At 33.5% G+C, this 26,326-nt stretch overlaps 1 protein-coding gene across 1 annotated transcript; it reads left to right on the top strand.

Annotated features, from left to right (window-relative positions):
* The first annotated feature begins 3,843 nt into the window (after positions 1–3,843).
* Positions 3,844–8,026, top strand: LOC107849645 (cyclin-D2-2). The gene is made up of 6 exons (XM_016694199.2): positions 3,844–4,355; positions 5,367–5,453; positions 5,726–5,824; positions 6,355–6,556; positions 6,879–7,003; positions 7,390–8,026. The coding sequence occupies exons 1-6, from the start codon at positions 4,080–4,082 to the stop codon at positions 7,582–7,584; spliced, it is 984 nt and encodes a 327-aa protein (XP_016549685.1). The 5' UTR covers positions 3,844–4,079; the 3' UTR covers positions 7,585–8,026.
* Positions 8,027–26,326: the final 18,300 nt, after the last annotated feature.

The raw sequence follows: 26,326 nt of genomic DNA, 5'->3' as shown, positions 1-26,326 counted from the left end.
TTTTAAAATAAGATTTTTTACATAATCTCATTTAGCTTATCAAACATGTAAAATTATCCAATAAAGGCATGCACTGTAATAGTAGTCAAATAGGCAGTTAATATGCACGCTTAAATCAATATGAATTTTTAACTCCAATCCAACCACCACCTAGCTTGATACAAGCCTGCAATGCTCTATCAAACTCGAGCTTTACTTTTTCTTGCAATTTCAGTTTGATTATGGTCTAAAAACAATAATATAAGCACTAATGAAATAATGCTCTAACAATTTTAAGAATTACAACTTAATCTCATAATTCCAAGGTCAAAATCATAATATTTCCCTATTCTAGGGTTTTTCTATCTTCATTCCACTTTAATTCTATCAAATTTATGTTTTCAAGAATGCATTATAACCATATTATAAAAGTTCTTCCACCCTTGACCAAAACCCAAGGATTACACCTTATTTTTACTACTTTGCATCAAAAAATAAACCTAGGTCAAGTTAATTCCTCCATCATGATCAAAACCTAGTGATTCTAAGAATTAATCACCAAAAAACTAGTTAAACAGGTGGATTAAACTTACCTTAATAAAGAAATTCAAGTGGAAACTGATGGAATTCACCCCCAATCCCCTCTTTTAATTTTGAACGGGTTTGGGACGAAAATAACATTTAAGTCTAAAAACTGAATTTCACTGTGTATCCTACTATATCAGCCTGATTCCCACTAGTGGCCTCGTTATAACAGAACTAACTAAAGTTGACTTTTGCTATAAGGGAAAAATTCCTACAATAGTGGGCTCGTGTTAGTGGCTTGCCTCTCACTATAGTGGCCTAAGGAGGTAGAAAACTGACAATCTCATATTTTTGTCAATTTTATGATACACATCTAGATTGTGACATCCCGAATTAACCCATTTACGTCAAATGCTACATTCAGAGTTCTACTAATTAAAATGAATTTTGAACTCCTTATCCTCTTAGTTATCATATTACGATCTCAAATCACATATTCATTAACCGATTCATTACTAGATTTAGTTAACTAGACCACAACACATTTGAAATTTGTCCAAGACTAATCTAACCTGAAATGCCTAACACTTCACTCGATGTTACATCCTGGGTTTTGGCCCTTAGAATTTTTTTTGGAATTCCGTTCTCTGGACCCAATATGACTCATAGGTACGAGCTATATGCTGGGGCACGAGTGGTATAATCCTATCATATACTGACCAGTGTTGGTTTGTGGGATGGATGGGTTACTAAAATGGATACGACTTAGGGGATATGAGTCGTATTGTTGCATATAAGTCATATCTTGTACTCGTATAGGGGACAGTGTTAAATCCTCTTGGTATTCTATTCTGCTAGGGATATAGATAGTAGGTATGAATCGTATTTTGTATATACGACTTGATTGGATGAGTCGTATACTGGATAGTGTTGGGTCCAAGGTTTAGGGTAGGATACGAGTGGTGGGTAACACTCGTATTGGAAGGGTACGACTCGTATGGGTCAGTCGTATCCCTATGTGATGGAATTTTTATGTAACTTAAGTGAGGGTATTCTGGATATTTTTCTACTTACCCTAATAGGACCCCGCGACTTCTAACCTACTTGGAAGAGTATTTACCCTATTATTCTATTCATAAACACTTAGAAACTATTCCTAAACACTTCATAATTCTCTCAAAAACTTTTGGGTCAAGAAAGCTAGGGTTTCATCTTGAGGACTAATTTGGGGCTTTCTTTGGTGATTTTTTTCACCAATTCTTCTATATAAGGTGTGTTCCCTTTCCTCATTGTTAGTTTCAACTAAAGGAATGGTTTTCATTATTGGTTTTCATGATTTCATTATTGTGTTATTTGGATTTTCAAATATAATTTGGGGGTTTTATTTATAAATACTTGGTTATGGTTTCCCATGGTTTTAATTATTCTTTTATATGCGTTAATGGTGGTTTTGGATAATGAGAATACATGAAATGGTTATTGGTAATTGGAATTGATTTTGGATATATACTATGCCCCTAATGTTTTTGACAGAATGCTTATAAAGATATGTTCATTGCATTGATCACTTTTAAATAGAACTCTTGCTTGTTTTAAACTTAGTAAAGGATTTATGTATGGTTTAAATGGTTTGAAAATATAAATGGCTAAATATTTATGCTTGTGGGGTACGGATTCCCCCAAGAGGTTTAACATGGTGAACGGAAGGACACTTAAAAGTCCCCTTAAACTTACATATGGTTGGCTATGGATGGTAATTGCAAGTGTGGTTGGTATGACGATACCACCACTAAATGGCCTTGGTTAATAAATGGTAAATGGATTGCTTGGAAATGATTTTAATTAGGCATTTAAGGGGCAGGTGTAGCTAAGTCGTGAAAGGTAGAGGTTCCGAGGGGATCGAAACTGAAAACTCATATTTATCAGTATAAGGTTGGTCTTGGTGGACCGTGTGCATGATGTCACACCTCATATTGGGGGATGTAATAGTCATCCCATGGGATATTTTCCTGGTCGCCTGGCTACACGCACTGGGGCTCTTTCAGCAGGAGAAGCTAAACTCATATTGCCCGTGGGTGGTTTAGGACGAAAAAGCTACACAATCCAGGTAAAGATTTTAAATGCATGCTAAACTCGATTTCCTTTTCTGGCACTTATAAATATGTATGGTTGTATGTATTATGGATGGTTTTACTTGATTTTATAATTGGCATTATTTTATCCTTATCCTGAGTTCATGTTAGCGATCACTCACTAACCCGTCTACTAGCGGTTGTATACCCACGCTATGAAGGAACTGGTTATTCTACTCCTCATGTCTAGCATTTAGATTTTGATATTAGTATTGGACTGAAGTGGTGAGCTTCCATCCTTTTGGAAGGCTCCATTTCATGTTATGGATATCCTTGGACACTTTTATTTTATTATGGATATTGGTTTTACCATGGTTGGGGGCATGTCCCAACCGGATATTTTTACTCTTTCGATTAGAGGCTTTGTGGTACTTCTGGGGGTTGGTATGGGTGGGATCAGTATTGGTGTTTTCCTTAGTATTGGTATTGGTGTTGGGGATTATACCCTGGGACGTTATTGTTGGTTGTTCCATCGTATTATACTTTGGGATTGATCATTATATTATCTTTTGGTATTCTCTTAGGCTATGACCTAGTTTATGGCCTTTGGTTTAGCTTGGTATGGTTGGATGGTTGGTTTAGTACGATTAGACTCGGTTGGGGTGGTCACGGTTGTGATCCTATCCCAAAGTCTTCATGAGAGCATTTATGCTATCTTGTTATAAGCTCGAAATTCAGCCCATCAAAGGTGGCATAAGGTGGTTGGGTTGGGTAACAGGGGGCGGTCCCCAATCCTAGTTGGACTTGGGATGCCCATTACGTCTAGGCCCTGATTCGGATCGTGACACTCGAGTAGAATCTTAACCCAAATTTTGACATGCTAAGTTATAGCATAACGACGGAAGGGGTCATTACAGAATTTAAAAATATTATACAATAAATTTAAATAACAATCAAAACAAGCATTGCAGTTAAACTGACAACTCAGCACACTACAATAGATGATAACCATCTAAATAAGTTGTCAAGAAACGTGTAAATGAGAAACACGACAAATTTTAAAAGCTTTCAAGAAACGTGTAAATGAGAGACACGACAAATATTTTGAAACAGAAAGAGTAACCCCCCACCCCACCACCACGCTGCCGCCTCCCCTCCCCTCCCCCCACCTCTCTCTACCTTCAATCCCTTATAAAAAGGAGCCCTTTTCTCCTGTCAAAAGCATCTATAGTTCTTCACAGTCCTTCACCAAATGGACTGCTATATCTTTTAGTTTCATTTATTCCCATTTTTTTTTCCATTTATTTCTAGTAAATATCCATCGTTTTCATTAAAAAAAAGTTCTCCTTCGCATCATGAAAATTACATTCATTTCTCTTTATTTGCAAAGTCTTTTTTAAAACTAGAGGATTTTACTTACATTAAATACTTTTATATATATAAGGGGACTTGTTTTTAGTATATATAGATACAATCTTTTAAGGCATTTCAATTGCACCTGTTATGGATTTTGCAAGTTCTAACCTTTTTTCTGCAGAAGACACCAACACCATTCTTGAAAATGAGTACCATGATGCTGGCACATTGGTTCCTAGGAATCATCAAAACAGTCAGCAAACACAGATTTTGATTGGTGTGCCATTACAGAGTGATGAATGTGTGGCTTTGTTGATTAAGAAAGAATGTGAACATATGCCTTGTGGTGATTATCTTGAAAAGTTGGCAAATGGGGAATTTGGTTTTGCGGAGAGAGGGGAGATTCTTGATTGGATGTACAAGGTTTGTTTTGATGATTTTGTTAGAATTCTTTTTTATGGTCTTATTTGGTTGTTTTTAGACTCTTGTTTTGATTAGTGGGAATTATCTTGATTAGTGCTTGTTAATCACTTAATTTTAATTAGATATTACTTTAAAGTTTAATCGGGTTGTGAATGGTCAGTAACGGAGGATCAATCATTTTTGTTTACTGAATTCTGCCAAACGTAGAACTTTTAGGTTGGTCCGCCTATGTGAATAGTGAGTTAATCATTTTTTGTTTATGAATTTTGAATCAATCATTTTCCTTAATTGAATTCTGCTAAACTCGTAACTTTTAGATTCGTTCGCCTGTGTGAATAGTGAATCAATTATTTTTTTGTTTATGAATCTGAATCACTCATTGTTTACTGAATTCTATCAAACTCGTAACTTTTAGGTTCGTCGGCCTATGTGAGTAGTGAATCAATCATTTTTTGTTTATGAATTCTAAATCAATCATTTTTGTTTACTAAATATTGCCAAACTTGTAACTTTTAGGTTGGTCCGTCCGTGTGAATAATAATTCAATCATTTTTAATTTATCAAATTTTAAATCAATCATTTTTGTTTACTAAATTCTGTCAAACTCGTAACTTTTATGTTGGTCCGCCACGTGAATAGGGGATCAACTTTTCTAATTACATTGTACTTTTTTGTTTCAAAAGGGGATACTGTCAGTGTGTGTTGGGGGTTGGGGGTGGGGTGGGGATTGAATGATGATATAATTCTTGGCTCTTACTTTATATTGGAAATATCCTTTCACATGAGTTGGTAGAATCTTTTCGTTTTTATGTAATTGCCAAATAAATTTCGTACCTTAAATGTGTAACTCCTACTTCATTAAATTCATACATGTCTTTGACCGAGTCTTTTACGTTTATTGTTGTCTTGTTCTACTTTACTGGTATAACATGTAGTTTCACATTGTAATTTGTGATTAATATTTTGATTAAATATTGATCAATGTTAATGGTGGCTATTATTTGTATGCAGGTTCATTCACATTTCAGTTTTGGACCACTATGTTTGTATTTGGCTGTGAATTACCTTGATAGGTATCTTTCTGCTTGTGACTTACCTGTAAGTTAATTGATCAACAAATTTTATTAATTATAGTTGCATTTGATCACATCCAAGGAGAGCTTGGCATAACTGGTTAGTTGATGTCACGTGACTAGGAGGTCACGAATTCAAGCCGTGAAAATTGTCTCTTGCAGAAATGCAGGGTAAGGCTTTGTACATTAGATTCTGTGGTCCACCCCTTCTCAGGACCGGCGCATAGAGAAAGCTTTATGGGCGGGGGCTGCACTTTTATTTGATCATATTCCTAATACTATCTGCTTGCTTTATAGAAGGAAAACGTATGGAGTATTCAGCTGCTGGCTGTAACTTGTTTGTCCCTTGCTGCTAAAATGGAAGAGACTCAAGCTCCACTATCTCTTGATTTACAGGTGAACATTTATACGAAATTTTGAATATCTTGCAAGCATATATCTTAGTTCCTCCGTTTCACTTTATTTGTTTAGTTTGATTGACATAGAATTTAAGAGAAGCAGGCAAGATTAAATCTCGTGGTTTATGTCAGGTGAGATGTTTGAGTTAAAGTGTTGCTCCCTCGTCCTAAAATAAGTGTCATCTTAACGAAAAAAAAAAATTTGTTTCAAAATAGTTGTTGTTTCCAACTATACCCTTGTATTAAAGAACTACTTCTTAATAGTGCTCAATTCTCAAAAGAAAAAAAAACTAATAAATAGGGATAATTGAGTAAATTAGATATTCTATTTATTATTTTTTTCTTAATGTGCATGATGTGAGCTAAAGTGACACTTTGGAACAAAGAGGGTACTAAATAAAGAAAGTGATATTAGTTTCAAACAAACTAAAAAAAAAAAAGTAATACACGTTAAATAAAGGAGGGGTATTTCTTTTGGGTACTCATCTAATACTGTAATTGTTTTGAATTAATAATGATTTTTAACAGATTGAGGGAGCAAGATTTGTATTTGAAGCAAGAACCATAAAAAGAATGGAGCTTGTCTTGTTGAGCAAGTTGAAGTGGAGAATGCAGCCAGTTACACCATTCTCATTCATTGATTATTTCCTTAGGAAGACAAATGGTGATCAAATTGCTTCAAGTGCTTCAATCACTAAAGCAGTAAATGTCATACTAGGAACATTAAAGGGTAAAATGTTCATCTCATTTGAGATTATTTTATTGTATGCTTGTATTTAAAAAAAAAATTGATTATAGATAAATTGAAGGGAGCTTTGGCGTAACTAGTAAAGTTGCCTTCAAGTGACCAGAAAGTCACGGGTTCAAGTTATGCAAACAGCCTGTTGCAGAAATGCAAGGTAAGGTTGCATACAATAGACCCTTGTGGTCTGACCCTTTTCTGGACCCCACTCTGAGGGGAGCTTTAGTGCACCGATCTACCCTTTTTTTACTATAGAAAAATCAAAATGAAATATGCACTCAAATTTTAGGTGGGTGAAAATTGAATGCAGGAATTCACTTTTTGGAATTCAAACCTTCTGAGATTGCAGCAGCTGCGGTAATCTCTGTTGTGGAGAAAAATGAGACAGTTGGCACTGAGAATGCAACATATGCTCTACTTGTGCAAGTACAAGAGGTAAATATGTTGGCCCAGAAAAGCGATTTTTACACTTGATCGAATTCACTATTTACTTTCCCGGTAATGAAAGGAAGTGAAGGCATTCATTCAAATCGAATGCTGAAACTACTATAAATCCTATTTTTCTTCTTTAAGATTAACCTTCTTGCTTTAACAGATATACATAGATTATATACTGATATATACAATTATACACATATTATACATCTGTCAGCTATTTTAGTTTAAACGATTAATTGTGTAGCTATTTACATGGATTTTGATCATTTATTACATTTCAATTCTACCTTTACGTTTCAATTATACCTCTTTCATCCTGATTAGCTTCTTATTTGATCAAAATGGTAAAAAGTTTCTTCGTTGCCTTTGTGACTATTTTGCAGGATAGAGTAAAGAAGTGTGTTGAATTTATTCAAGAATCATATTTGCTAAGTGATTTAGTTGACTCAACCCCTTTTGCTCCTCAAAGTCCAATAGGTGTGTTGGATGATTCATATTTAAATTACCAGAGAGATGATTCAGGTGCAAATTTCGCAGATGATGGGCCAGCTACTAAGAGGGCAAAGATGAATGAATGAGTGAAAGCCTCCTACCCCTCTCAAATGCAACAAATTTAGATACTTGAAAGATGGAGAAAATTGATATGGCTGTGAGGAAAGAGATTGAAGATTGATGATTCAACGTGTGTTCATCATGACATTTATTTTATAATTGTGGCGTTCAGAACAGCTTGCACGTAGCTCAGATCAAGAACTTCATGGGGGGACTCTGAAAGTGTTATACATTAGACTTCTTCATAGGGGACGAGGGAGGGGTGGAGGGGGCATAATATATTTAATTAGGAGGAAAAGGACTCAAAAATTATTCTTGCTTTTGAGTTTTAGAAAGAAAAACTGTGTTCAATGCTTTAAGGCTATATCTGAAAAACAATAAGGGTCAAAGTAGGAAGGAAAATGTTCAATTATGTAATTCATTTGGCCTGTTATCGTCAATTCATCGCTTACAGCTTTGCGGACTTAACTTTTGACTTCTACAGATATTAGTCGTGATCATGTCGTACACGGGCTCAATATGTGTTTATAATTTAATTTTTATAAGTGGTATTGATAAACTAATTTAAAGTTTTTAATCTAAAATAAGTTATCTGTTTGATAGTAAATTATCTCATTAAAACAAATAATGAATAGCATATAAATATTATTAAGAACAACAAAAATATTTATAATCAATGCAAATTTATGAAAATATTATTTTTTTTGCCCTTTGTTTCACTAAATTGGAAAAGCTTATTGTATACTTAATCTTCTCCCTTTAAAAATTAGTATAAAAAAGATAAAAATAATTGTTAAGTCATTTTCTATCTTTTAATGCTACAACAATTAAAATGTTCCTAGAAGCCTATTACACACGCTTTTTTCTAAGCTAGATAATAATGAACTTTTTATAACCAAAAGTAGCAATATCATGATAACAGATAGGAGAATAGTTGTATAATTCCAAATAAGCTTCAGAAAGATAAGCGTGAGGTAAATAATTTAGTGAAACCCTTATTAAAGATAATTGATGGTTTCAAAATTGGTGCAAGTGAAGTGCGCAAAATGCATCAATAATTTCACAATTGGTGCAAATTAAGTGCGCAAAATGCATCAATAATTTCAAAATTGGTGCAAACAAATTGCGCAAAATACTTGATAGAGAATTGATGATTTCAAATTGGCTGGCAAGTCTAAAGCATAGAAACGCAATTCAAGTGGGCCCTTATTTTCTTGCAATGTTAAAGCCATCAAACAGTTATTTTAATGAAAAAGTTGAATTGATTATCAAAATAGGTTTAGAAGTTATTTGATTTACACAAAAATAAGAAAGAAACTCAGTATAAATAGAAGTAAGAACAAGAGCCAAATAAACAAGGTAAGTAAGGATGCTGAAGAAGTGTTTGTCTTCTTGGGTTGTGTCACACCCACTTCTTATATGCAATTAAAATGCTTTCAAATCCAACAAAATTTGACACTTGAAAGTGTCTTCATAAACAGAACTTCAAAACGGCAAAAGTAGAAAGATGGGGAAAATTGATATTGTTGTGAGGAGATTGGAGGTCGATGATTTAACGTATGCTCATCAAGATATTTCTTTTTTAGCAGTGTTATGTTGTCCATAAGCTTAACTTAAGAACTTCATAAGGGACTTCGAGAGTGTTATACATTAGACTTCTTGATCATAAGAGTGGAGGGAGAGGGAGGAAACAGGCAGATCTACTTAGGAGAAAAAGGACTCAAAAAATTGTTATTGCTTTTATGATTTAGAAAGATAAACTTTATTTCATGCTTTGAGGATATATATATAAAACAATAAGAGTCAGAGTAGGAAGAAAAAATTGAATTGTGTGATTCATTGAACTATTATCATCAATTCATCACTTTTTGCTTTGTAGACATAAATTTTGGCTTTTGCAGATACTAATCGTAATCTGCACGAGCTCAATATCTATTCATAATTTAATTTTTAAGCGAAATTGATTAAATAATTTTGAAGTTTATAATCTAAAGTAAATTCTTTATTTATGTGATAGTAAATTATCTCATTAAAAGTACAATGAATAGTAGATAAATATTATTAAGAACAACTTAGATATTTATAATCAATGCGAATTTATTAAAAAAACTTTTTTTTTTGCCCTTTCTTTAAATACATTATTGTTATAAATGTATTTACATTATAGTGAATGTCTATCAAGATCTATCAAGATCTACTTTGATATCTATTAGGATTTGAAACATCCGTCTTTTACTCGGACTAGGAGTAAATTTTTCCTATAAATAGAGGAGTTTTGTTCATTGTACTGACAATCTGATGATCTCTCATCCCTCAGAAAAAGAAATAAGAATCACTCTCTCTATTCTCTCTACTCTTCTTCTTTATTCTTTCTTGTTTTATAACACGTTATCAGCACGAGACTCTGTCAAACAAGGTGAGATTATGTCAAACAAGGTGAGATTATAAATCTTAAGGATTTCAAGGTTAGTAATTTCTTATGTTATTTATCTTTTGCTACAAATGGTATAATTATTGTTGGATCTGAGGGAAAGTAGTGGTTTGAAACCATTTATACTTTAAAACAACTGGATAAGTATGTTAAAAATAGACTTATGTACTTTTATGTTGCCTGCTTAGTTGCTACGAATGTGTGTTGTGTGACTAGGTAATGTATAGAAGGACTTGCATGTGGTAGCATTATTACTGTGGCAAATTTGCCGTCATAGTATCAGTATATATATTGTAACTATATGGTGTACTACTAATGGTTATTTACATGACTGGTACTTTTGTGTGAACAATTGATTTAGTTGCAGACGTAATATTAATTTGTATTCTCCCATATGTATTGTGACTTTGGTTTTAAATCATCTGAGTAAAATCTTTCGATTGCTGGCTAATCATATTAGCAGATGTGATTGAGAAAAGCTATAAATAACAAATTTACCACACCATAACCAACTCAGATAAGTCTTCAGAATATATATTAATTTTGTTTTATAATTATGTGTCGGATATATTTATGTTTATATCTTAAAAAAAAGTGTGATGTGTTCTTTGTGATAGTATTTTCTTCTCTGCAAGTGACACATAAGTAGCAAATTGTTCATGATTTATGGTTTAATCATGTCAATGAATTGAAAAGATTCCCTACCAACGCATCGCTGGATATGCTTTGTTACTGTATAACAATATTGAAAATAGATCTGTTATTAATTTGGTTTATTGGTGAATTTTGTTTTACACTTTGACATATTTTGTCATTTAAAATAAGGCGGTGAATTAAGTTCATCGACATTGGGTTAGAGTCCCGATTTATCAAGATGATAAAATTTTGGGTTCAAGCCCTATCAATTTATGCCTAAGACGCCTTTATTTGGATAAAATATTGAGTTTGAATCTTAATACACCATATTGATGATACTATGATGGCTAAGGCAAAATAATAGGTGTTTGATGAAAAGTCATGAAATTCAACCCATTGAATATGCTCTATTCGATGAAGTGAATGTGGTAGCAATATATGATAAGTCTGAAATATGACAATTTACATCATTCTTGAGGTGTATGTTGTAGCAGTGCATAATATGTCTGAAAGAAGACAAGTGATTGAATGCACAAATATATGCATGGAGGAACAATATGATAATGATAATCAAAAGTGATGATATTTTTACATGCTTATATGATTATAAGATATGCTAGAGAAAAATTCTCTACATCATATGTATACCTCGATTTACTTCTGAAGTAGAAAAATCTTGAAAGAGGTTATAATTTATCATAATTTGATAGGCTTAAGGAACGATTATATTCCATTCTTGGGGAATGATAAACTTATTAATGCAAACTTGCACTTGATTGTGATTGTATTACAACTCACCTCCGAAAGCGGTTGAATAATTTTAAAATCTAATTCTGAAGTAGTAAATCTGAAATTTATTCATGTAATAGTAAATCTAAAATTTACTGGAGAAAAATTACATTCCATGGTAAACTTGGAGTTTACTAAAATAAACGTTCATAAATTGATATGAACGATTGTGACATCTTAAAGATGTGCTTGTATTGAAGAACTAGAAGATTCTTCAAGAATTGTTTATGTCGTTTGTTCTCATGATAAGTTGGTTGGACCAACTAATATTGGGATTGGATCCTTTCAAATCTAAAAATTATAAAAGGTGAATAAGGGTCCGTTCACCATATGTTGAAAAGATGCATCAATAAGATGATCACATGTACATTCATTGTCAACCTGCAGTTTGACATTCATAAAGTTGCTTACTCAATAAAATTGAGTTAAGAACATAATTTTCAGATTGTGCAATCAAGAAAATTTTCTTGATGATGATGGTTTAGCATTGAATGCCTTCGATAAATAGCTAAACCATCACTAATGAGAACAAAGCTTCAAGTGTTGGTTTGAAATATAATATGTTGCATACAATAACACTTGTATGCATTAAACCAATAAATTATGATTATTTATTCCCCTGCAATTGGTTCAAGGTCATGAACCAACTATTCCATCTAATAGTTTTGATGTGCGGTATACGATTAATGAATATACCATGATGCACAAAGATGGATTCCTCAAAGAAGATGGAGGATGTATGTTAGTTTTCCTAACATAAGGGGGAGATTATAAACAATTATGAAATATATTAGAATTATCACCAGATCCTCATTCAAAAGAAAATTCAAGTCAAATGTCGAAAACATTTCATATTTAAGCTGCAAGTGCCCTTATTTTGTGTCCATGAAGGACAAAGTCTATGTATCCGTGAAGCATGGTAGACCAATCGATTCCAAATAAAATAATTCTTGAAAAGGATAAGGAGCAAATAATCATAATAGGAAGGCAATGTCTACGACATAACACTTCATGAAACCCTATGAGAGGTTCAGGTACCTGAAAATAATGAAGTGATGAGATCTCAAAATATTATGTCACATTGTGAACCGATACAAAATGATATATCATCATTATCTTTGACACAATATTGGCGCAATATTATGAAAGATTACGAGAATCTGAATTCTACATTTATTTAAGCATGCTGACGAAGAAACATTTATCAAGTGACATGAAAGGATGCATTTTGATAAGCGTAAAACTTATTTGATTTGCAGTCCAGACACTTGAAGATGTCACTCATGAAATGTTGAATATTGTCACTTGACAAAACTTACGTGAAAACTTTTAAGGATTCAAATTGCTTAAAGCATATAAAAGTTTCTGGGAAACTTATTTATAATCCTTATATTGTATAAGCTTATTGCTTGAACATCATTGGAACTCTTGGAGAGTTTTCAAAGCAATAGATTATTTGCTGAAATTTAAAATATATCGAATTGGATTAGTTATGAAGTACCATATCTTAGTGCAATTGATGCACTCATGTACCTTGCAAATACTACAAGGCCTATAGCCTTTTCAGTCAATTTGGTAGCAAGGTATATTTCTGCTCCTACTATGAGACATCAAAATGGGATAAAACACATGAGCTTGTTTTATTATAAAGATTGCAGTCCTGATCTTATTGATCATGCTAATGTTGGGTACTTATCTAACCCGCATAAATCTCGGTCTCAAATAGGCTATGTGTTCATATGTGGTGGTACTGTCATATCTTGGAAATATACAAAGCAGTCTATCGTAGCAACTTCATCAAATCATGCTGAGATAATAGCTATTCATGAAGCAAGCCAAGAATATGTATGGTTGAGGTCCATGATACATCTCATTCGAGAAAACTGTAGTGTGAAATATGACAATCAACCCACAATTTTATACAGAGATAATTCAGCATATATAGCACATCTTAAGGGAGGATTCATAAATGTAGATAGAACGAAGCACATTTTGCCAAAGCTTCTCTACATACATGAGCTACAAAAGAATGATGATATTATCGTGCAACAGATTCGTTCAACTGACAATGTGACTGATTTATTTACCAAATCTTCTCTAATTGCAATTTTCAAGAAGATGCTGCACAAGATTGAGATGCAAAAGTCAAGGATGTTCTCATTAGGAGGAGTTAATACGCGTTGTACTCTTTTTCCCTTATGAGGTTTTGTCCCACTGGGTTTCCCTTGTAAGGTTTTTAATGAGGTAGCCGAAATGTGCATTATTAGAGATGTGTACTCTTTTTTCTTCACTAGATTTTTTTTCCTACTCGGTTTTTTCTAGTAAGGTTTTAACAAGGCACATTATCTACCAATTAGACATTCAAGGGGAAGTGTTATAAATGTATTTACATTATAGTTAATGTCTATCAAGATCTACTTTGATATCTATTAGGATTTGAAGCATCCGTCTTTTACTTAGACTTGGAGTAAATTTCCCCTATAAATAGAGGGGTTTTGTTCAATGTATTGACAATCTGATGATCTCTCATCCCTCAAAAGAAGAAATAAGAATCACTCTATCTATTCTCTATCACTCTGTCTATTCTCTCTACTCTTTATATTTATTCTTTCTTGTTTTATAACAATTATAAAAGCATATTAAAAATTGTATATTTGATCTTCTTCACTTAAAAAATCAGTATAAAATAAATAAAAATCACTTTTGATTCATTTTGTATCTTTTAATTCAATAAAAAAAATAAAATATTATTAAACATGCCTAAATTAATATCTTACCAAAATTGAGTTTTAATTTTCTATTGAAGGAAAATAAAAGTAGTACTATAATTACTTTTATTTTTCCTGAAAGAAAAATATAAAAAATTTTCATATTTGGCAAACCTCTTTCTTGGAGGAAAGGTTTTGGAACTCTATAAATAGAAATCCCCTTCTCATACCATAATAGAATAGCATTCACAATGTAGTTTTTAAAGTGTCTTTGTTTAGGTGGAGATTTCTCCCAATAGGTTTTTATGTTTTTCAATATTATTTTTAATATGTAGGTCGTTTGATCAAACCATATTAATAATATATTTTTGGTATTTGTTTTTCATTGTCATCTGAATTATCACCATCTTGGTTTGCAAATTATAAACTTCCGCATGACGCCCTCTCGATTTCGAACCCAACAAGTGGTATCAGATCCAATGTTCGATTGAGGATAGTTTAAGATGAAAATTGCAATAAATTTGACGATAATGAAGATATATGTCCAAAAAATACATGTGGAGATGATTGTCAATCATATTTTCAATAATTCTGCTGTTACATAATTGAAAATAAAGTTTACTTTTAACCCTACAAAGGGCTTATATATTTTTAACCCCAAAAGTTCCATTTTTAAACATGCCAAGCAGCAGTGATGAAGAATATATGAAGAACAAAGATCAAATATGTGAAGAAAGCGAATCAACCGAAGAAAATGAAGACAAAAAGGGTAGATTTGTTAGGGTTTTTGCCTTGATTTTCTTACCAAAATTGAGTTTTAATTTTCTATTGAAGGAAAATAAAATTAGTACCATAATTACTTTTATTTTTCCTAAAAGAAAAATATAAAACTTTTTCATATTTGGCAAACCTCTTTCTTGGAAGAAAGGTTTTGAAACTCTATAAATAAAAAACCCCTTCTCATACCATAACAGAATAACATTCACAATGTAGTCTTCTTCCAATAGGGTTTTATGTTTTTCAATATTATTTTTAATATGTAGGTTGTTTGATCAAACCATATTAATAATATGTTTTTGGTATTTGTTTTTCATTATCATCTGAATTATCACCATCTTGGTTTGCAAATTATAAGTTTCTGCATGACGCCCTCTCAATTTCGAACCCAACAGTTATAACCCAATATATCAATATAATGATAACCGATAAGAAAATAGTTAGATTATCTCAAATAAGTTTCAGATAGATAAGTGTGAGGTAAAAATTTCATGAAGTCCTTAATATAGAGAATTGATCGTTTTAAAATTGCTGCAAATGATATGCGTAAAATGCATTTTTAAGTGGGATTCAAATTTTTTAGAGAAGTTCAAGATACACTGCAAGTTTCAACAAGTAGAAACGTAATTCAAGTAGGTACCACTTTCCCGTAATGTTAAAGGCATTACAAGAGTTTGTTTTAAGGAAAAAATTTATTTATCAAACTGAGCTCAAAAGTAATTTAACTTAAATAAGAGATTAAATAAGTGTAAATATAAGCAAGATCGAGGGCCAAAACTATAACACCCCACATTTTTGGGTTAGAATTTGAACTGTTATTCCTACCTATGTAACCCAAAACCCATGATTTCTTTGTAAATATAAGTGTCATGATTATTTACCTAGATTGTAAAATGCTTTCGAGGTGAAGAATGTTCATAGGAAACACTTAGAGCAAGTTAAGTTAAGCACTTTTTTTATCGACTAAATTTTAATATTTAATTCTATAAACGTGTATAACTTCTGAAATATATGAAGTTTTGGAGCTCAAGACCCACCAAATGAAAGATAATTGAGTCCCCTTCCCAACGCATCCAATTTTGTCTTAATCCGATACCCGAGCAAAAAATTATGAGTATTTTCACTAGTAAACCAGCGAGGGTTTACGATAAGGGTGTGGCACGCCCTTTATGCTCCACGAAAAAAGTGTGGCAAGCCCTGTATGCTCCGCGTTAAGGGTGTGGCACGCCCATGTTCCCAGAGATGCTAAAACACATGTTTCTCTTTAGTTTTTTGAGGGAAAACTAGTCATTTACGTCCTAAATCATCCCATAACTAACACTAGCATGATTTCCCTCATCCATAATCCAAATACACAATTTCTCTCATCCCAAATTTTCAAGAACACCAAATAAGGGTTCTTCACCAAAATTCAAGCTCCCAATGCCTCAAATTCAAGTTCTTCTCAATGTTTTCTCACCAATTTTATCATCAAGGGTATGAGAAATGAATCCAAGTGTTCATATCAATTTCAATCTAGGGTTCAAGCTTCAAAGTTAAGGATTCAAGTTTTTTCCCGAATTTCTTCCATCAAAAAGGCATGTTGTACACTCCCTATATTATTATACATTTTCATCAATTACATGATTTCTTACGTGTTCTTGAATGCTTAATTAAACTAGGGTTGAGGGTTTTTAGTTATTTTACACTTTCATGGGTTTACCTTTGTTTTAATGATTTTTCTTCATGATTTAAATAGTGGCTTGTGAATGGAAATTGTGATTGTGAAAAATGGTGGAATTTGATACTTAGTTTTACATTGATTAAGAATTTTGACATGATTACGAAATGAACCTCAACCCACATAGTTAATTTGATTTTGGACAAGGATTCTACATGATTTTTCTATTTTATTTATCTTTGAAACTTCGCATTACATTAAATGGAAAAGGATAAAATGGTTTTGGAATACCCTTGGTGGCTATGATTTTGGAATGCCATTGGTGGTTATGGTTTTGAATTTAAACCATAATCTAGAGTCTAATGATTAAATGATTTTGGTTTGGCATACTTGAAATATCTTGCAAGCATATTGGTATGACGATACGAAGTTAGAAAATGCCTTAACATAAGAATCCATGGTTAATGGTTGGTTTATGTGCAAGTTATTTTAATTTGGGCTTAAAGGGAATTGTATAGCTCATAGAGAATGTGTAGTCCCGAGGGGACCAACACTAGAACCACGTTTGCCGATGATGGGGGTCTATATGACAATGTTTCTGACGTACACATTATATTTTTAGATGGCTATAGCCTTGGTGTCGTTAGCCATTCCTTGGTACATGTGGATAATATGGATTGAGGCCCTTCCGGCAAGGAGAGCCGGAACCATATAGCTTGTGGGTTCCTGTAATGTCAGTAAGAGCTACATAATTAAGGCTAATATTTTAAACTATCATGTTCATGACCCTGGTCCCTATCCCGACATCCTATATATGTATAAATATTATGCATGTGGTTTATGGCTGGATTTTGGTAAATGCATTATTTTATCCCTCTCCCTTAAGTTACATGCATGTGCTTGTCCTGCTGAACATCTCCGGCCGCTACATCATTTCATGATGTGGGTTTCAAGGACTTTTCTATTTATCCTATTCAGCGTTAGGCGATTTGGTAATCCTATTGATCAGTTGTGAATTGGTGAGCCTTCATCTTTTGGAAGGCCCATTCATTTCATTTATTTCTTTTATTTTCTTAGTACTTTTAGATTCTTTTATCGTAGTTGGGGGCATGTCCCAACGTAATTGTTATTTCTGGTCTAGAGGCTTTTGCGGACAGTATTGGGGAGTTTTGGTTCTTTTGTTTGACTTTTAGATTTTTATCTGACTGATTTATCAATCTTGTTACTTAGCTTGGCTTTTGTTGTTTACTTTTATTATGCTGTTGATGTAAGGATAAAGGGATTGTATATAATGACCCTTCAGGTCATTTTTCATATTTATGATTATTTCCTCCGTTTGAGCTTCTCCACAGCTGCCCCAAGTCATTTATGACTTTCTAGGACCAACGTTTCGGTTACCGCACAGTTCATTTGATTTTTAGAGTCAATTCCTTATTTTAAAGTCTTCGTTAATTTCAAATGACCATCGAATGAAAACTTTAGTGACCAATCTCGGATGCAAATTTTGACTGTCCCAGCAGATTCAAAATATCGATTTTAGTCTAGGTAGACCTTTGGTTCGGGTTTCAATGCACCCAAGCTCATTTCGACCTATTAGTCGGAAAGTTGTAAAATCAGAACTATATGTGTGGGCCCCACTTTTTTCCGAAACAACCTTGTTTGAAAGTTTTGATGATTTCAATGAATTTAAGTTATGGCTTACACTCAAATTTCATGTAACGCGCCGAAAATGGGTCCCGAGACGTCACACTGTGCTTAGGGTCATAAGTGACCTCAAGCTAACCCTTCTACTGGTATAACTCATAAGCAACTGAATAAAAAGTATAAATCTGTACAATTTAGTGAAAAACAACTCTTTTCTGAATCTGATTAATACAAAACTGAATTCACAAAATTACAACTCTGCTTTACAAATCAAAACTCAAACTGAATACATCAACTTCTACTTACTGTCTATGAAGCCTCTACTAGTACTGACTTTAGATAGCCGGGTCATGACTCCCAACTATCTCAACTCAATACAACTGAAATAGGAAAATAAAGAACTACTCGAACTGTCTATTTGGCTCAAACCCTTGAATTAAAAGGATTCATTACCTGCTGACTGGAAGCTGCGAGCAGACTGAATCTAAATGTGCATACTAAGTCTTGTACCTACATTATGAGACAATGTAGCACATAGACGTATATGTGGATCAGCACTTTGAGAATGTACTGAGTATATGGGGGTGCAATGAAATAAGTAAACAATATCTCAATATCACCATAGATTATAAAATTATGCATGCTGACATAAATGACTCACATAGCTTGAATAATATCTGAAATATAAATCTCATAAATCATGAATAATGAAACATGTATAAATCTCGTGAGTTATTTAACTTGATTCTAAAATCTGTATTCTCCACTTATTCTCAAAACTTGTAAGCTAGATGAAATCTGAAACTCATTCTGTATAGTAAACTCTTTATTTCAATATTTTAAATCAATAAAACTATTTCAAGAGTGGGGAACATCTTTGGGAGTTTCTTCTAACTGACATAAACCATGTGAGCTATATGGATTCCAATGTCTTGCCCACGTTGGGGAGAGCTGTTCTATCCTTGCCATCGTATAGAATCATAACTTTAGTGATCACTATCTTAACCCACTTGGGGTAAATCAGAAACCTACGGGGGCACATAGTTCTGGGTATGAGACCTCAGAATCAAGCCCAACTCGATGCTAAATACTACTCCCTTACTTAGCTCAGAACTTAAGAAAATCCACCTTAAAAATATTTCAACAATATGTGATGGAAGCCAAAATGCATCCCCTTTATCTCAAAATCAAGGATATGGATTTCTTTCTTAACTTAGGATCAAAACTCATTTCTTTCTTGAAATCTTGATAGACTTATCATGAATAAGCTTTAAAGTCTGAATAACATAGCAATATATGTACTCTTCTTGAAACACTTTAAAAAGTATCAATAAGCTATTCTGAAGGACTCACAATTTCACAATAAGGCTCAATTCACGACAACAAATCTTGGAAATTCTTGAAAATATGATATCAATATAGGAATATGCAATTTATGTTATGAACTTTCAATTTATACCATAATTAAATAATATAATCATGCAATTCAAGGCTTGAACAATTTCATAATCTCATAAACTTGAAATATAGCAAAATAATATGAATTCATTCTTGAAAATACGAAATTCTTTAAGAAAAACTAAAACTTTTGGGCACGAGAATGAAAGAGTGTTCTTGTTCAAAACCCACATACTTTAAACTTAGAGCTTTTGGATGACTTCAAAAATTCCAAAAGGTTATTCACGAACTATTGGGTGTCCCTCGTAGCCCTCTTAATGGGGAATTCAAATATGTAAGAATTATCAAATTCTCATGGTTGAATCTTTAGATAATTGGATTTTTATATTAAAACCCTAACCTTATGGTTGAAGGTGTGCAGAGAATTTTGAGATGTTTAACTAAAGAGAATGGAATATAATGTGCTCCTTGAGGGTTATAAGTCGTGTGAAGTGAAGGAAAAAGACCAAAATACCCTTACTAAATCGCTTCCCAATTCCTGAAAATCTAAGGCTGATGATATTTGTGATAAGCCATCAGACTTGAGATAAGTGATCACAAATGTCATCACGGGGGGGCTGGAATAGATGGATTTCTGCCTAAGGCTGACCACATTCGTGATAAGTCATCACACTTGTGATAACTTATCAAAAATGTCATCACTGGGGGCTGTATTTTGCCTAAGGCTGACGACATTCGTGATAAGTCGTCACACTTGTGATAAGTTATCACGAATGTCGTCACTCAGTTTTCCAGGCTGACATGCAGTAGTAAAATGGGAATAACATTTTACTCCAATATCATATTTAGGAGAAATTGATATCACTGGAAAGATAATTCGAAGAGCTTTTATTTGATATATAGTAGGCCACCCAGTTTGTCATATACAAGGAGTTATGGTATATTGAATTGACTCAAGTCTCGACGCTCACTAAAACTCAAACGATAGGAAAGCTTTCAACTTGAACTTTAGTTAGGGGATCTCTATGATCACAATTCATGTCCAAATTGGTTCCCACACTACATAATTGAATAACATACTAAATTTGCATAGGATTTATGGCTTTTGAAACATCTACACGTAGAAAAGACGGTTTCCGTTCTATCCTGAAATGCGGGGTGTTATATTTCACTATTGGATCAAACATTTTGGGTTTTGGATGAGTTTCGAGGGTTAAAAATAAGTTTTTGACTTTGCTGTCACTGGGTACCGCATCTCTTCGTCGAAAGGGTCTATAAATAGACCCTAAGGTCGTGAATTTGGGAATTCTTCATTCACCTTTGAGAGCATAACTCAAAATTGAGTCTTGTGGGTGTCTAGAGAGCTTGGTAAACATATTTCATCATGATTATCATCTGGATTAAGCTAAGATTTCATCACTTTATTGGTGAATTTCTTAGTTCTTGACCTAAAACCCCAATTTAGCTTAGGGCTTGATTTAGCCCTAAATTTGGTTTGTGTTCACCCATTAATTGAGGGTTATGATTCCTTGGTGATGTATGAGCATTGAGTTGACCTTGGAAATGCATTTTCCATACGTGGAACCCACTTGGGATTTTTGGTATCATTTTTAGACCCGAAGCACAATAGTGCAATACGGGTATCGTTAGACTCGCATTGATGAGTAAATTATATTTTTGATAGTGTGATGACATTTTGGGGATTGTGAAGTGAAGAGAATCATGTGGTACTTGAAGTTTGATTTTGCGGTTTAGCCTTGAGGTAGGCTCCTATCCACTTTCCTTCATAGACAAAGTATGAGATGTATTGCGTGTGGATATAAATGTTAGGATTGATTATGAGTAAGATAGCTTAGCCTTGATTATTTATGTTTTAGAAAATTAGATGATGGTCTTGGAATCATAAGATAGTATGTTTATAACCTTGTGGACTCCTATTGCCTTCTCCCTAGTTTAGATAAAATTTTAGCATGGACTTGATACATTACTAGCTTATGGATCTGGTTTTAGTGTTGGAAGAATGATTAGTATATTTGTTCTTATTGGTCTAGTATGGTATTCTTGGAAATGTAATTTGGATGGAATTGACTTAAGTGCCCTTTTTTTTATTTGAAGTTCCTATCTTAGGCTTGTATGTGGGTTACTTGACATCTAAAAGTTGAACTAGATATCTTAGCCTAGTTTGGGGCATAGTGTACCTAATTAAGGAAATTCAGGTTTAGAAGTGGGATTGCCCGGCCCATTTAGGCATAGATTTGTGTTAGCCCTTGTGAGTTTAGTTGTGGATAGTAGGTATAGTTAAGACTAATAAGCCTTATTTATGAGATTTACTTGGTGAATTTATAAATTGTAATGATGTTCCTCAGTTTGTGACTTATGAGTTATAGCTATGTTGTTTCTTATAGAAATGATGTGATAAAATGGGCCCATGTTATTTCCGCTTAGACTTGATACTTGGCCCATAGAGATGTTATTTCTTCTTAAGACTTGATACTTGCCCCATAGAGATGTTATTTCCTCTTAGACTTGATACTTGGACCATAGAGATGTTACTTTCTCTTAATTATGATATTTGGCCTATAGAGATGCATTTTCCTCTTTATTATGATATTTGACCCATAGAGATGCATTTTCTTCTTAATTATGATATTTGGCTCATAGAGATGCCTTTTTTTCTTAGTTATGATACGTGTCCCATAAAGATGATTTTTCTCTTAGTTATGATTATTGAGATTATAGAGATGATTTTCCTCTTGGTCATGATGTATAACCTATAGATATGAGATGTCTAATAGAGATGATATGCTTTTTGATATTATGCCTCTTAGATGTGAGATGTCTCTTATGTGTGAAATAATTATAGATATGCTATGGCTTATAAAAATGATTATAGAGATGAGTTTGGAATATGTATATGGGTCAAAGGCCGTGATGATGATAATGTGATTATTCTAAATATTTTATTAGGTCGAGGGTCTATAAGTGATATCGATTGGACATTCGGGAAGTGTTTATCCTTGTTGAGGATGTGGCTACAGTTCATGAATATATATATGTGTGTATGAGTGTATACACATCTCTTTGGTATGGGACGAAGGAAGGTAAGGTATGATGCTTATGATTTCACTGATTGAATACTAGTGATGGCATGCATAGATTCGATACATTCATGATTATTATATCGGTTATTGATGTGATTTTAGCTGAATCAATATTATGACTGTTCTTCCTAACTATGGTATAAGCTACTTAGTAACTAGTTGTCTATTAGGTGACTATAGTATTAATTCTTAGAATTCTAAATACATTAGTTAATGAGCCTTGCTTAGTAATATGGTAGCTAACGACTAGGGTTGATACGTGGCTATGAAGTTGGGTTTATCGATGGTAGTGATATGTTTCTATTGATAAAAAATTATAATGTCGATTAGTTGCTAAGTGAGGATAATGTGGTAAACATTGCTAGGTGTTAAGGGATGCTTGTGATAATGATGCCTAGTTAATAATGATGCCTAGTTATTAATGCTGACTAGCTAATAATGAGGACTAGTTAATATTGAGGATTAGTTGGTAAACATTATTAGATATTGATTGGTGTTAGTTAATAAAAGATATTTAGTTGATAAATGATTAATAGTAAATAAATGGCAATTATGGTTTAATGGTGAACCTTGACTAGACGTTAGGTTTGGCTAATTATTGATTAATGGTTAGTTGTTATTCCATGATTAATGATTATATGAAGAATCGGCTAGATTGATAACTAGAGATCATGGGATGACTAGTAAACTAGCGATATAATGAGTCTTAGCTAGTTAATAATGAGCAGATAGAATATTATGATAAGATAGTTATCTTTGTGATATTATGATTACGGTTATGAGTATATCAGCTTGCATCTGTACACCTATTATATGCCTATATTTATGTGATGATAGTTACAATGATATATTGATACCGAGCAAGAACGGATGATATTGTGATGACATATTGATACCCGGCAAGACCGGAGGATATTGTGATGACATATTGATACCCTGCAAGACCAGAGGATATTATGATGATATTGATACCCGTTTCGAGTCCAGAGAATACTATTGAGATGATATTAATACCAGGCAAGGCCTAAGGATATTTTTATATTATTGATACTCGGTTTAAGTTCGGATGATACTGGAGGTTTTTTACAATAATGATGGTCATGATGATGACGGTTTTGATGAGTTGTGATATTGATATGTACCTTGCATTCATTCTTGCATATGCATTGCCTATCACCAGTATGCACCTATGTCTATCAGTCGGTATAGGATGGTTGCATAAACATGGGTGAAAAATATGCCTTATGTTGTTGTGTGTTGATTGAACCTTCTGAGTCTGGGGCAGTGGGGGTATGCATAGGCTCATCTAGGTATTTGGTTTTCCAGAGTAGTCAGTTATTGAAGTTGTCATTGATATTGGTATTATCATTATCATGATCATTATTATGGCTAGCTATGACAGATTGGTCATTGATTCGGTATTAGAATTTGAGGTATGTCTTTTGCCTTTCCTACCTTATGATTGCATTATTATAAATGAGTATTTCATGTCTATCCATATGGATTAGAATCCCCGAATATGATAGTATTTAAATCATAATAGTATTATAATGAGGTCTTAAAATGAGAACATGATGATCTAGGTTATGTTTGAGATGACCTCCTGTTTATATGTATTATATATATATAGTTATTTGAAGCCATGGTACTATCAGATATCCCTTCCTTCATTGTTCATATTGTATAATTGTTCCTTAGCCTTGTATATTACAATATATCTTTCTTTCGCTCTTTATTTGTATATTGACCTGGGATATACGGTACAGCATTAGTATATATTGAATGTAGCTGGAATAAGATAGTTCACCTAGATACTTCCGTAGTTTTATTATGTTAGACTCTTGGACATGAATAAGATAGTTGTCCCTTGTTATTCTCATTGACTTATTACATGATTTATGGACTCTTAGTTGTAGTTTCCATTCTGTTTATATGTTATATATATCTATTTTCTCTTTAGAGCTCAATTGGCAGTTGCCTACTAAGTACCATTTGTTTGGAACTTATACTATACCTCTACAGCTTGCAGATCATAGTACAGGTTATCACTGTTAATGTGTGTATTATGGGGAGTAACCCTGATTCAGAGACTTAGAGTGAGCTCCTGACGTTTGGAGTATTACTTATCTCACTCCTATGTATTAGACTAGCCTATAAGTTGTATTTAGAGGTAAGTTGAATCAGTATATTTCACCTTGATATATCACTTTTGTACTCCTGTTAGGTTTAGAATCTCTTGTACTGATACCACCAGGTTTTGGGATTCGTCTATGTATTAATCTTTATTTCATATATTCCGTATTCTTTTCCTTATGTTATTGAGTAGTCTATTACTAGTTGTTCCAGACTATAGGTTGGGTTATCTATTGGTGGGTTATGGTAGATGCTATCATGACCAAAAAAGTTGGATCGTGACAAATTAGTATCAAAGCTTAGGTTTCATCAGTGTTAGTATAAGAGCTAAGTGTAAGTAGAGTCCTGCGGATCGATGCGGAGACGTCCGCAACGTATCTTCGGGAGGATACAGTGACAATTTAGGAAATTCACTTCTTGATTTCTTTTTTGTGTCTGCATTTCTCCGATCCTCAAGCACAATCTTTGACTTTATTCTATCCCCAAAGAACAATGCGACATTATCGACAGATGCGGATGAGACTTTAGCACACGTTTCCAGAGTTTCAGCGCAACATTGGACTAGAGAGTTAAAGATCGATATCGAAGATCTTCAGCGGCATCCAAAAAGGATTTTTGTCCAGCTTAGGCTCCAGTTGAGCTTGTGACTATTTCATCCCTTGAGGTTCAACATTGGAAATTCGAGCCATGTTGTAGATTTCTCTTATCCATGGATGACATTCGATTGGTCGAGCAATTCTTAGACCAGAGTGGGATCTATTGGTGTTCATCAGGGTTCTTTATCAGTTTTTGAATACAAGATTGGATTTCTCGAGTGGGCTAGACTTATTCCTATGTTATATCCTTCTGAGTTGGGCATGGTGCATAGAATCATTAGAGATTTAGCATTGCCACTCCATTTAGTGTCAGATTCCTTGATAGACATTGAGTCTTCCTTCCCTCAAGTTGTCAATTATAAGAGGACCATAGAGAGCATAGGTATTGAGGCTTATGAAAGTGGCAAAAAAGGCCATACTATTAGTATAGTGCTTTTGGTATTGTATTTGGGAGTGAGGATCCTTCCGGTAGAGTTCAACTTTATTTGTTGCCTATCGATTCTATGCAGTTAGTTTTTTAGACTATGAGATAGTTGATAAATGGAGTTAGTATATATTTCCACACCATCCTAGAGTCCCTGAGATAGGCTATGATAGCTGAAGGATGGACATAATTCTAGATATTTTTCTCAGTATCAGTTGTCCATCCATTTGAGCTTAGTTTGTGTCCCTACCATGTTGATACTTCAAGAATTTCTATGACTATAGAAAGATCGACTACTAGTATAGAGACTATCTTCGACAGGGGAGTTTCAGTTATTCAGCTCATTCAGATTAGCCTCATGATGTTGTGGAATCTCCAATTAGAGATAGTATGTGTGGCACCTCAGTTGATGATTCAGTCAGTCAGTCTGAGTTAGGATCATTCAGATTTACTTTCCTTATGCCCATTAGA

The sequence above is a fragment of the Capsicum annuum genome, chromosome 12 (assembly GCF_002878395.1).
Source record: "Capsicum annuum cultivar UCD-10X-F1 chromosome 12, UCD10Xv1.1, whole genome shotgun sequence".
NCBI classification, from domain to species: Eukaryota; Viridiplantae; Streptophyta; class Magnoliopsida; order Solanales; family Solanaceae; genus Capsicum; species Capsicum annuum.
This window is presented reverse-complemented; position numbering and strand designations above follow the sequence as displayed.

Excerpts from the sequence above, each read along its gene's own strand:
- LOC107849645 (XM_016694199.2), top strand. The coding sequence starts at position 4,080 with ATGGATTTTGCAAGTTCTAACCTTTTTTCTGCAGAAGACACCAACACC. Across the intron at positions 6,557-6,878 it reads CATACTAGGAACATTAAAGG|GAATTCACTTTTTGGAATTC; the intron begins GTAAAATGTTCA and ends AATTGAATGCAG. Across the intron at positions 7,004-7,389 it reads TACTTGTGCAAGTACAAGAG|GATAGAGTAAAGAAGTGTGT; the intron begins GTAAATATGTTG and ends ACTATTTTGCAG.